The sequence below is a fragment of the Gorilla gorilla genome, chromosome 2 (assembly GCF_029281585.2).
Source record: "Gorilla gorilla gorilla isolate KB3781 chromosome 2, NHGRI_mGorGor1-v2.1_pri, whole genome shotgun sequence".
Lineage (NCBI taxonomy): Eukaryota > Metazoa > Chordata > Mammalia > Primates > Hominidae > Gorilla > Gorilla gorilla.
Genome location: NC_086017.1, coordinates 24630427 through 24644137, shown reverse-complemented (window position 1 = coordinate 24644137; position 13711 = coordinate 24630427). Strand labels below are relative to the sequence as shown.

At 48.1% G+C, this 13711-nt stretch overlaps 1 protein-coding gene across 1 annotated transcript in view; it reads right to left on the bottom strand.

Moving 5' to 3' along the window:
• FGD5 (FYVE, RhoGEF and PH domain containing 5) overlaps positions 1–13711 on the bottom strand; it is a 124215-nt gene that overhangs the window by 103165 nt on the left and 7339 nt on the right. Inside the window, exon 2 of the mRNA XM_031009545.3 lies at positions 10142–12782. Within this exon, the coding sequence (XP_030865405.3) occupies positions 10142–12782 (2641 nt within the window). The remainder of the gene's footprint in view (positions 1–10141; positions 12783–13711) is intronic.

Here is a 13711-nt window from a genome sequence, read left to right as displayed (position 1 = left end):
TACTGCTTACAGATCAAATCAGTTCACCAGGAGGTACAAATCCAAATTCAACACACTCCTTTTCAAGAGCCTTCCCAGCCTTATTCCCTCCTACCCTCCCTCTGGTGTGGCTGGGCCAATCTCCTCTTGGTTCCCTGGACTAGCATGGTCTTCTGGGAAGAGCACTCAGATGGGGGACCTCAGCGCCACTGGTTCCAAACCACTCCAGAGCAGTCATGGGTGGGAGAGCAGCCTGAGACCCAGCCGCTTAAAAATCACACAGCTTGATGAAGACTTGCAATCTAAATCCAAGCCTCTCTACACCCCGAGAACCACTTGGAAGGGCAAATACTCTTAGCTACAGTTTTGAACTACTTGCTGATCCTACCCTAAACATACAAGTCCAGAGAAACGATCTGAAGTGCTTAGATAATTCAAGTATCTTTGGATCGTAACACTTCTCTCCAATGGCATCTCTTTCAAGTAAAATCCAAATCTTTCACAAGGTCCCTGCCTACCCGACTTCCCATCGCCTTCTGCACTCCACCCACACTGGCCTCCTTACCTCTCTACGAACCCCACAAAGGCCTCCAGCCTCAGCACAAAGGGCCTTTGCTCCTGCTATTCCCTCTGCCTCGGATGCCCTTCCCCTTAGGATGTCTGATCATCCTTCACGTTTCACTCAAGTTCACCTCTTCAGAGAAGCCTTCCCTGATCACCCTGTCTAAAGTGTGTCTTCCACCAGTCACTTTGTATCACATTGATTTTTTTATTCTTCTTTTCCATAAACTATAATTATCGTGTTCACTTATTAGTCTGTTTACTGTCTGCCTCTCCCCAGCACAAGGAGTCTGTTCACTGCTGTATGTGGAGCTCAGAGAGCAGCACCCGGCTCAGAATAGGTACCTGATACACATCTGTCCTCAAGGAATGCATGGACTACCAACACAACTTTCCTCTTTGGCTGCATCCTATGCCTGACAGCCTCATCCCCATTTGAAAAGCTGGGGAAAGTGAGGCCCAAATACCTCAAGGAAATCCAGACTCAAGCTGGAACAAAGACTTCACTCCTCTTCTGGGGCTCAGCTGGTCAAGGAGACCTGCTGCTGACATTTCACCGAAGAACTCCAACAATAAGACTCTCTTCTATTAGCGAGAATTATATTCACACCTCCTACAGGGAGAAACCCTGATTTTATGAAGGTAAAACCACATCGTGATTAACACTTAATCAGGATCTTATCTACATTACAGCTCTGCAAGGTAAAAAAAAATAGTTGGAGGTCTTAATATCATGCTAGTAATGTTACAATGAGTGTGTTCCTGACACGATTTTCTTATTAGGGTCCTTCCCTGTAAATTTTATTGCATTTAATTAAAAATTATTGCTAAAAGAAACAGCTGCAGATGGTCTTATTTTAAGTCAGAAAATTAAAAACTGAGCATTCTCATCAGTCAATTTCAACAAGAAGCACAGCCACATGCATTAGGATGTGATGGTTTTGAGATTATAATAATTTTCATGGCATTTCTAGGTCCTTTCAATGAAACTTAATGAAAGCTCTGCATGAGTTCATTTGTCAAAAACATAATAACAGGAAGGCTCCTGGCTTACAGGCAGATATAAAGATACCAGTGAATACCACAGCTAGGATATGCCAAAAATCCAGCCACGCAGCTCTCAGCACCAATGGAACCAGTCAGCAGGAGGCTTAGCTGCAACTCTGTCACATTCCCACCGAGCACTGATAGCTGAGGCTGTAAATCACCTTGGTTTTACAAGGATGTGTTATTTGTTGCTGCAGCGCTGTCTACAGTAGTAAAAAAATATATAAAAGTCAGGTTTCACTCTCTTAGAGAATCACTTCAGCAAAATATTTATGCATTCTAAGGAATCTGGGGGTGCACTGACAGGTGGGGAGGAGGAAGGAGGGGATGCTTATGCTAGATTTTGTGCTAGATTCCAGAACTGCAATGGCAGTCGCTATTCTCGGTCTGGATGGCCCATACAATGACCTCCCCCCAACTTCATTACTCAGCTTGTCTCCTTTACTCTTAAAGACTGAATTCCTATTATTTCTTGCTATGTCTTTTACTGGAAACCAACTCAAATCTTTTATTTGGGACCAGACTGTAAAAGACAAAAGAATGAAAAGAGAAATGCAAAGGCAGATGCAATCTAGCCCTGGAGTTCATCAACGCTGGAGAACTAGGGTTGCTGTGTACATCCTGGTGGCAGAACGCCACTCCTCCCCTGGCTGCAGCCACAGCCCCAGGTTGGTCATCCTCTCTTGAGGGGACCACTACAACCATCTCTTCATGAATCTCCCAGCTTCCCATCCCTCCATCCCCTCCGTTCTCCACCTGCCAGCAAAGTATCCATGCAATGCACCACCCACACGACGGCGTTCCCCTGCTGAAAATCACTATGGACTCCCCCCTGCCCAGGGGATGGCGTACACACTTGTCACACTGATATACAAGGCATTCTCAACTGGGCCCACCCTGCCTTCCCAACTCCATGCCCCTAAGCTCCAGCTGAACACTTCAAGATCCTTTCGACTCTCTAGACTCAAGCGCAGGCTTTTTCTCTTCCTGGACTGTCTCCATCATCAACTCCTGCTCCCCATCAAGACCCACCTTGACCGGGCACAGTGGCTCACACCTGTAATCCCAACATTTTGGGAGGCCGAGGCAGGTGGATCACCGGAGGTCAGGAGTTCAAGACCAGCCTGGCCAATATAGTGAAACCCCATCCCTACTAAAAATACAAAAATTAGCCAGGCAAGGTCATGAGTGCCTGTAATCCCCTGCTTGAACCTGGGAGGCAGAGGTTGCAGTGAGTCAAGATCATGCCATTGCACTCCAGCACAGGCAACAGAATGAGGCTCTATCTCAAAAAAAAAAAAAAAAAAAAAAAGAGACCCACCTCAAAAGTCCTACAGATACTGAAGGCTCCCCTACTGCCCACTCCATAGCCAACTGGATATACCACTAACCAAGCTTTATCACTTTATCACCCTAGGCTCTAATTGCCTCTCTATCCATCTTTCTCCTCAGCCAGCCTAAAAACTCCAGAGGGCAGGGATTTGAGTACCTCTACTACCTAGAACAGCACAGACAACCAGCAGATACTCCGGGAATGCTAGCGGACTGAGTGAGAGAACTGGCTGGGCTCACTCACAATGTCCTACTGTTACACTCAGAAATGAGAGAGAGATGGTATTTGTGTTTAGTCCTCAAGCCTTTCAACCCCATCTCCTCCATATAATCCTCCTCCCTGTCTGCAGATGATGTGACCTATTTTCCAGAATAAAGGTATTGAGGTACCTTCTGAATGAAGGAAGACATTTTCATTGGAGTCTTATTTCTTGTACGTTCTCTCCTCTTTCTCCTGCCTCCATGTCAAAAACCTACTTTTCCTGCAATGTCTACTCAAGTGCCACTTTGTCCATGAAGACATCCTGCCCGCCTCTGGACTCCTACTCTTTGGGTCCTGGGCCTTTTCTACCTTGCATTTCAGTGACTTGGGTCTAAGTCCTCTTCCTACCCCCAGACTCTCAGTCCATTGAGGCCCGCAGTGGTACCTGGTCCCCCTCTCTCCTTCCACACATCACTCCATGCAATCCTTGCCCAAAATGAGTCATTTCACAAACAGCCATCACCAGTTAGCCAACACACTTACTCTCCTGGGTCTTCCTGCTCCCTCTCCTCATACGCATGCTGCACAACGCGGCCCAAACACAAACTCCTGGGCATGTAATTCGAGCTGCATTCCAACCATAAGCAGCTCTGTAACAACCCTGGGCTGGCGAAGCAGAATCCTTAACTGCTCTGTCTGCAATGCACAAGCACTCATGAGCTGCTGCCCCGGGCGGGTGGAATCTTCTGAGGTTCTCCTAATGAGCATTCCATTCCAAACAGATGGCATGCTCCAAACCGAGAACTCCTGGTTGCTCCTCAGGCACAGCTGGCCACGCAAGGGCAGGGGTACCCACTGTGGCCTGCAGGAGGGAAAGACATCTGAGTACCTCATTAGCAAGTTCCAGGAAAGCTCATCTTATTGATGAGTTGCCAACAGAGCGACAAACCCACCAGCCAGCAGAAAAGAAAGGTGACCTTTCACTTTTCCTTGAGTCTCCTGGACCAATAAGTAATGTTAACACTTTGGGGGTGGCTGTGCCACCCTGTCTCTTGCAAGCAGGACACTCAACAGGTTTGGATTAAGAATACCAGAAAACATCCTGGCTAATATGGTGAAACCCAGTCTCTACTAAAAAATACAAAAAATTAGCCGCCCATGGTGGCGGACGCCTCAGCTACTCGGGAGGCTGAGGCAGGAGAATGGCATGAACCTGGGAGGCGGAGCTTGCAGTGAGCCGAGATCGCGCCACTGCACTCCAGCCTGGACACCAGAGCCAGACTCTGTCTCAAAAAAAAAAAAAAAAAGAATACCAGAAAATGTGGCAATTTGCGACCACAGAAAACAGGTAGTAGTGGAAACAGCATTGGATTGAAAGTCAGACAGACTTGGGTTCTGACCTTGGTTTGGCCACTTATCATCCATGTGACAGAAGATAGTTCATGTCATGTCACCAAGCCTGTTTTCTCACCTGGAAAATGGGAGCTGGAAATTCCTACCTAACTAACTGTAAGTTATAAATGAAATAACAAATACAGTCATAATAATGGAGACAGGCAGTTTTATTATGATTATGGAATCATAAAACCCCTAGTCTTGCTGTCTTTGGTGTACGAGGCAGCTAATGACTCCAAATCAATATTGCTCAGATGTTGCCTGCAGCCCTGAACCCATCTCATGGGAAGTCAGAGGTACAGTTCATGCCACATCCTATGGCAAAAGCTTGCAAATTCATGATCCTGGTTTTACTGATGTGATGTAAAGCCCTAAACGTTAAGTCAAACCCATGCAGAACAGTCGTTGTGTGTGTGCGAGAGAGAGACAGACAGACAGACAGAAATACACAGCAAGAGGAACGAGATTCTCCCTCCCAGGTTCCATGCCTCAGGAATCAAATTCAAATCCTGCATCCACCACTATGTGACCTCGGTCATGTCACTTAATAACAGCTAACGCTTACTGATCATTTTACCATGTACCGTATTAACTCCTGTAGTCTTAATGACATTCCAAGACAGGTACAATGATCGTCTCCTTTTACAGATAAGGACACTGAGGTACAGAGAGGTCAGAAACTTGTTCTAGGTCACATAGAGAATAAGTGTAGACCAATACCCAGGCAGCTTGGCTCCAAAGCCTATGAGCTTAGCTGTGGTGCTTTCACAGGCTCTCCTCGGGCCACGGTGTCCTCATCTGTAAACAGAAAAAGCTACCATAAATGTGTCAAGAACAACATGCACTAATGGATGAGGGCAGTGGGGAGAGGGGCAGAGGGGAAGAGGGGAAGAAAAGGAGAGGGAGAGAGGGAGAAAGGGAGGGAGAGGAAGGAGACAGCGAGTGAGAGAGAGAGAAAGCCAGTGCAGCAACATGTGCACGGTATAATCTGGGTGCTGGGCACATGGGTGTTCACACTAAAACTCTTAACTTCTCAACAAGTTTGAACATTTTCATAACAAAATGTTGGGGAAAAGTGGCCTCAGGGATCTGTGCTGATGTATAATGCTGACTGCTATCATGCAAAACACAAACATATGATGATGATTTAAATGAGATATTTAGGACAAGTGAGTCTGTGTCATGTTTTGCATAAAACAGGTATGTAATAACTGTATACAAAGCATGAAGCACTGTGTTGCTAAAAACAGGTATTTAATAAATGGTATTTCTTCCCCCTTGTGAAGCTCAAAATCACCAACTCATCAACATACATTTATTAAGCTTCTAGTGTGTAACCAACATATCAGGGTGCTATAGGATATTCAGAGGTGAAGACTGGGTTCCCCTGGCCAAGACTACTGGTCAGTGACTTAGGACATAAGACAGCCTATCTGGAAACTAAGGGTGTTGGACTAGATCTCTGCTGAAAACTTTTTTTTTTTTTTTTAAGTGAGCGTCAATTCAGGGAACAAAGAATGCTTCAGGGATACATTTCATTTCATTTTTCTTTTGAATCAGGGTCTGCTCTGTCAGCCAGGCTGGAGTGCAGTGGCATGATGACAGCTCAATGCAGCCTGAAATTCCTAGCTCAAGTGATCCTCCCGCCTCAACCTCCTGAGCAGCTGGGACTACAGGTGCGTACCACAATGCCCAGCTATTTATATATGTGTGTGTGTGTACATATATATATATATATATATGTAGAGATGGGAGTGTATATGTAGAGATGGGAGTGTATATGTAGAGATGGGAGTCTCACTATGTTGTCTAGGCTGGTCTCAAACTTCTGGCTTCAAGTGATCCTCCTGCCTTGGCCTCCCAAAGCACTGGGATTACAGGCGTAAGCCACTGCACTCAGCCCAGGTATACATTTTAAACTAAAGAATGATAAAACCTTCTTTTGTATACCATTGAAAAAAATGGACATAGGTAATAAATTTATAAAAGACTGTTAACAGTATTACTATAGCTACTAACATGCTACTATCTATGCAAATCTCAAAGGAAGTAACTACACAGAAGAAACTTTACAATCATCCATTAGACCCTGAGCTGCTACTCACCCGGTTTCAGGGTGGCTAAGGGCTCTCTGAATTCTATTATATGCTGTTTCTTGAAGGGAGATACTTTTAGCAGAAAAAGGGCTTGGATTTTAAATAACACGGAATCACTTCCCTTCTTAGTCCTTTTGGATTCTTCTGGTTTTGCCAGGTAGAAAGTCTCCGTGTGGCGCAAGCATGTCTTTAACACCTCTCCCTGTTTAACAAAGAGATCAGGCTTCCAGCTCCCAGCCTTGGCAAGGAATCACCTCAAGCTAGTCTTTACCCATGTTGTTTTACCATTCTATCTTATTTTTACAATTGCCTTCTATTTATGGCAACTGACACTCTTTTTCCATTTCCCAATAGTGAGACAAAGTTTCCGTTACATTTTTCTAAATAAAAAAGATGGGCTGATTTAAAGAAAAGTAATGAGTCAAAGTATAGGCAGTATAATGGAAATGGTAAATGAAGTCCAGGAAAGGTGAATGGTTGAGAAATACACAACTGCTCCAACCTTACCATTTTACAGATGAGCAAACTGCAGCCCAGCCTCTTCCAAGGTCCCATAACAAGTGTTGGGACCTTAGGCTTTGAATCCATGTCTGGTGCACTGACCTGCCTTCAGTCAGGGCTATGGGTATTTATTTTGACTTCTGCCTCTAATCCTCACACTATAGCAAGGTACGGGGCAGGACAAGTAGCAGGCGGAGGAAGGAACTGCCTCCCCACCCTCTCATCCCGTCCAACCCCAAGCACCCCTAGGCACAGGTCTCAGATCAGCAGCATCCCCTCCACTCTGTACTCAAAGCCCCTATTCAGGCAAACAAGCAGGGTCCCCCAGCCCCACGGCAGTCACTCATGCCTCTTGGCGATATGCGTCTCAAACCTCCTTTGCCCAGACCTGCTCCAGCCCAAAGTGGGGATTTTTCTCCCCCTTTGCTTTCATCTGTTTCATGTAGGAAAGCGGAAGAAAGCTTTGCTCACTGACTGATGTCCAAGAGGATGTGGTTCCTGTATGGGAGATTTATTCCAGTCAGTCTGGCCTTTGGCGAAATAGCATCAGAGTGGTGCAACCATGCTTTTGAAATTCAGTCTGACAGTTCAAGACACTCAACCAAGGCCCTAGGCTGTAGCATCAAATGTGAGCTAATGCAAAGAAAGCACCTAGCACAGTGCTTGGCACACAGTAAACAGTCACGATCCAGGAGCTTTAGCGTTGTCTTAGATATTTTATTCCCTATTGTCATAACTGTCCGGATGAAAAGTCCTTTTTGTTTGTTTTTTTGCACAAAGTACAGATCAAGGCAACAGGTCCTTCACATATAGCCAAGCAGCCTGTGCACTGCACACCCCAGGTGGCACCATACATAGATGAAAGGTGAAGGACTTGCTCCTGTGATTGTACAATGCGCAGCCTGCACAACCAGACCTGGCATCCCCTCACATAATTCACTACAAATTCCTGATCCAGAAGTCAAGAAGTCTGGGTTTGGACACTGATTTCTCCAGTAACTTACTGAGAGATCTTACACAAGTGCCTTTTCCTCTCTGTGTCACAGTTTCCTCTTCTGTAACAGGACTTGTGTCTGAAGTTTCCTCCAGCTATAAAATTCTGTGATTCTACAGAGGCAGATTTCAATTTTTGAAGGGCTATTGTAAAAAAGATGAAATAAGCTCCCTCACCTGGCTTGAGAGAGAAGAACCATGAGCAGGGGAGGGATATTAGAGGGGAACAGTATATGCCTCAGTCACAGAGAAACTCTTCCTCATGATCAGAGTACCCAGCACCCGATGAGGCAGCTCTGGGAGTGATGGGTTCCCTGTGCTGGAGGATTTCAAGTATACTGGGTAAGCACCTGTTAGAGGTGGGCGGTCTCTTCCAGCACGGAGAGTTTATTGTTGCAAAGCTTGGTTCTGCTTTCCTCAGTGCTAGGAGGCACTCAGCTGGGGATGGGTCTTGTCCACCCCTGCCGATTGTTATTAATGTAATGAACTTGTCGGCTCTGCCTCTCTACCCCTCTTGCAGCTCGCACGAGTCCACATTCTCCAAACTAAACTCAGTCCCTCGGGCTGTGCTGGTGTTTACCTTTGCTCTGGCAAACAAATCTTCTCATCTTAGAAAGAACTAATAAATTAATCGCCTCACCCAGACTTGGGATAGTGAGAAGATGGAGCCAGGATGGCGAACCATGCAAAATACTCAAGAGAATTATCCATGCAAACACTTCCTAGCAGCTCTACTCCAACAACAGCTAATGCTAATTGCAAATCATCCTTATCTAGTCAAGACTGCGGGTCACCTAGGAATTCCTAGCAGCAACAGCTGAGTAGGACTGGTTTAAGTTTCTGCACATGAGGGAAAAGAATCAGAGGGTTTCTTTTAAAATCACAACCACTTTGGTTTCTCGCTAATTCAGATCAGGTGCCCCCAAACAATAAGGACGGTTCAGGGCGAACTGCATCACCTTTAAGTTGTGTCCACAATTCCACGAGGAATGGCAAGATTTGGCAATTATCCACTCGGGATGATCAATGAGGGGCATTCAGAGTCTTGGGAAGGTGAGGTCAGAACACCCCCACTGTTGTTCAATAACTTCAGTGTCTCACTCTCACTTCCAAAGTGAATCAATTAAAAAAAAAAAAAAACAAGCTTGGATGTAGCTCTTAAAGACTTCCATTCAGTAATTTAGCTCAGGGCACCATCAGCTCTTTAAACAATTTAAATAGTCTTTTCTAGTTCCCGGTTGAATACAGTGTATATTTACTCAATAAAAAGGTACCAATCTCAATTTAGGGTATTTTCCTGATGTGAAAGATATTTAGTTTGCCAAGATTCCAGAACCTTCTGTCTTGGTGACTGTCTCAGAGGCGGGTAGCAAAGCCATCTACCTAGGAGATAACGAGAACTGTCTCCCAAATAATGTAAACAAAAATGCTTTCACATGTACCGTATTTGGCATCTTATACACTGCTTTCACACAGAGTATCTACTCTGATTTTCTTTTTTCTTTTTCTTTTCTTTTCTTTTTTTTTTTTTTTTAGACAGAGTCTCGCTCTATTGCCAGGTTGGAGTACAGTTGCGTGATCTCAGCTCACTGCAACCTCCGCCTCCCGAGTTCAAGCGATTCTCCTGCCTCAGCCTCCCGAGCAGCTGGGATTACAGGTGCATGCCACCATGTCCAGCTAATTTTTGTATTTTTAGTAGAGATGGGGTTTCACCATGTTGACCAGGATGGTCTCGATCTCTTGACCTTGTGACCTGCCCGCCTCGGCCTCCCAAAGTGCTGGGATTACAGGCGTGAGCCACTGCACCCGGCCTTATTCTGATTTTCTTAAACTCTCTACCATGAGGTAGCATGAGTCCCATTTCATGGATGAAGTACCTGAGGCTCAGAGATATAAAGCCACTCACCCCAAGTCAACACAGCTAGTAAGAAACAGAGCCTGAGGCTAGAAAGCAAGTCCATCTGTGCCCCACACCCACGCTGCCTCTTGGACAGTTACAGCTGCCGAACAAGAAAGGAAATAGAATGTCAGGTACCTTTCTGCGTCCTGGTCTTCACTCTGCTGTTTGCTCTCAAAGGCGTTGAAGCTGCTCATGTCCACGTAGCCATCATTTTCGTTTGCTGTGGACAGGGCTCTGCTCTGATCTTCAAACAGCTTCGTGAACGCGCCAGCCCTGGCAGGTCTCCGGGGTGGAATTTGGATATTCTCATAGTCCGAGTTCATGGCTGGAATGTTCTCATAGTCTGAAGTGTCAGCGCTGGGGAAGGAGATGGACCGTGGCTTGGTCAGTGGCAAGGGCAGGAAGGGTGGCCGGGAGCGGTCTTCAAAGGACTCTACTCTGGACACCGTCCTGCTGAAGGGGACACCTTTCCTCTTGCCGTCTCTATAAAAGATGAGGGAGGAGGGGGATTCAGAAGCCCGGAGCTTCCCAGTCCGAGACTTAAGCTGAGGGGAGTTACTGAGGCTTCTCCGGTCAACTTCCAGAATCCTGGAAGGCCCGTGGTAGCTGGACTCTGAAGAGGACCTAGAGGAAGACACGTTCACATCCACATGCAATTTGTTCTCCGTCTTCTTCTTAAACGTCAGTGCCAGGAACCGCTTAAAGGATGACTTCTTCTTCTTGTACTTGTCCGGGGAGTCGCTCTCGATCAGGAGTGAGGGAGAGCTCTTTGTGATGGGCTTCTTGGTGATGCAGGCCAGGTCGAAAGGAGGTGGGATGTCGACCATGGAAGAAGGCGTGGAGGTGCCGCTGGACGGAAGGTGGTTTCTCTGGGAGAAACTCCCAGAGGAGCCAATTACACACGACAGAGAGAGATTGTCCTCTTTCCTCTTTATCCTGTGGTCATCCAACCCTGACCCCTCAGGCTCCTGGTACACGGAGACTGGAATCTCTCGGCCTTCCACGGAGAACGACCGAGGGTATAAAGTAAAGGCCCTGGGCTTTGCTGGCAAGGCCCTGCTGGCTTCCAGGGGCTTCCCCTCCAATGACAAAAGCGTCTTTCCCACCTCCTCTGCGGCACCTCCAATGCCAGGGGCTGACGAGCCCGCCTCAGGTCCGGTTTCTTCAGGGACAGTTTCTGGGACATAGCCGGCCACCTTCCCAGAGTGGGGCCGGACCCTCGTGCTGGTGTTCTTCCTGTCCGCGGGGAGCAGGCCACCCTCTGCCTCACAGTTCAATTCTTCTTTCGAGCCATAACCACCCAGGGCATCCGATGCAGCCTGCCCTCCTTCTCCAGGGGCCGCCTGACCGGGCAGGCCCACTCCCATCACATAGGGGTTGGCCAATGCATCATCCAAGGCCTCCTCCTCCAGCACAACCACCACATCAGGGGCTGCGGGACCCTCGGCCGCTCCACCCTGTAGGGAGCCACACTGGCCACACAAAGCCCCCACCATGGGGTTCTCCTCCGCACACAGCCCCAGCTTTGGTGCCTGCTCTGATTCTAAACCTTTCGCTGATTCAGAAAGAGAAGAACAGCTCTCGCTGCAAAAAGAGGTGCTCTCAGTTGGGAAGAACTCATATGGGCTTCCTGTGAGGGAAGTCACAAAGTCCTCCATGCAGTCATTCTCAAAAGGGACAATCTGGCAGCTCTCCTCGGCGGACTCATCCCGTGCACGGTCCTCCAGGGTGGCGGCTGCCACTTCTTGGTTGGTTTTCTTCTCGTGGTCAGGCGGTTCACTGAGGTCAACCTGTTCCCCACCTGTGACACCCGTGGCCTCTTCACATCCCTCCTCAAGAACTTCAGGGCAGTCTGTGGCTGTCTCTGCCTCCTGGACCCCGGCCAGCTCCTCCTTCTCAGGGGGCTCCTCACTGGTGTCCTCAGCATCCTGTCCCATGTCCTCCGTGGGCCTGTCAGGACCCGAACCCTCATCTGCCCCTGCTGGGTCTGTGCTGGCACAGCCTTCCTCATCATCCTCCTCTGCCTCCCCGGGGGTGTCAGGGGGCTCGTGGTCCTCTCCTTGGATTTGAGGCAGGAGGAGGTCGCTCTGGAAGACCCCCTCTCCAGCCCAAGGCCCACTGTCCTCCAGGCTGCACTCCCTGTGTGGCTGCACTAGCTTCTCTTCCTCCTCACTTCTGGACACCTGCTCCAGTGTCCCTGGCTCATCAGCGCAGCCCTCCCCTTCATCCTCAAGAGCAAGGTCTGTGCCTTCCTCACTCTCCCTGCTCAGTGCTCCTGCACCGGGAGCAGCAGGGGCCACTGAATCCTCACCAGCTCCTGTCCCCTCCAGGCCACATGCCTCACCTCCCTCCTCACGCTCCTCTTCCTCTTCCGCAGAGGCCTCGGGAGACACCAGGGCTTTGTTCCCCACACTGCCCTCATCCTTGGGTTCATCCTCCCTCAGCGGAACCCTGGGGACCACGATGTAATCCTCATCAGTCTCCGACTCAGAGCACTTTGGGACGGACCGGGGCCCCTCATCAAGCCCCCTGTCTACACAGAGCAGCCGGCCGTTGCTGCATTTGTTCAAGCTGTCATTCAGGTACACACCGGCTCTCCACTCGTTTGGGGCAGTCAGCCTGGGCTTGGGGGCAATGGGGGGCTTCGGACCCCTGAACATGGAGTTTGGACTGTGAAGACTCTCGGGCCTGGCTGAGGAAGGGAATTTGGGCGCGGTCACTGGCGTCAGTGGACTGGTAGTCTTTGGCTTGGGAGCAACAGGTGGTTTTGGTGAATCTAGATGACAAAAATAGAGAAAAGGAGAAAAAGTACAATTAACTTCATTGCCATTCAGAGTCTCCTACACACCACTTGCAGGGGACGCCGCAGATGGTTCCGTCCGCCCATGTGAAGCCCACCTCCCGCGCTTTGTCTTAGGCTTATGCCCTCCACCAGAATCTTTAAAACCCCTTGATTTTCCACTAAAGATTCATTCTGTAAACAAAGTGAACAGACCTTTCTTCTACATGCAGCCCAACTAACGAAAATCAACCAAATGAAATCCTGTGCTCCTCAAATGAAGGGTCCAGGTCAGTGCATTCATTCATCCAGCAGCTACTGATAAACACTTTCTATGACCCAGCAACCATGGGAAAAGGCTGAACTTGCTGTCACCCTCCCTGCTGCCCTCATGGAACTTACATCCCCCCTTCTACAGCTACTCCATTGGGTACCCACTAGCTACACGCATAGCACTGCAGACGGCAGGGTCTCCTAGGGTCAAGAAGAGAAAACAGACTCTGCTGAGAACTCACAGTTGAGTTACAACAACTGGAGGGTAGAGCCGGGGACCCTTGGAATACTATGACTGAATAGCTGCCATTTCATCCCTTCATGAATGACACGCCAAAGGTTTGAAAGAGTGATGTGTGCTTCTGCTGGGGGTCACGTCTGGAATCTGCATGCTTCAGGACTGTGTCCAGCCAGGCCTACACCCAAATTTCATGGGCATGCAAATTTCATGGGAGAAATTATACAGTACTTGCCAACATGGATATCTGGAAAAGGATGTACTTGCCACATGGATATCTGTGGATGCTGAGGACCTTCTGACCATGGCAGAATAAAAGATGTGGTGCAGACTACAATGCAACTGGAATTAGAGAAGCATGGGCTGCTGTGGCCAGGGAAGACCTCTTGAAGAAGGTGACATTTTAGCTAAGATT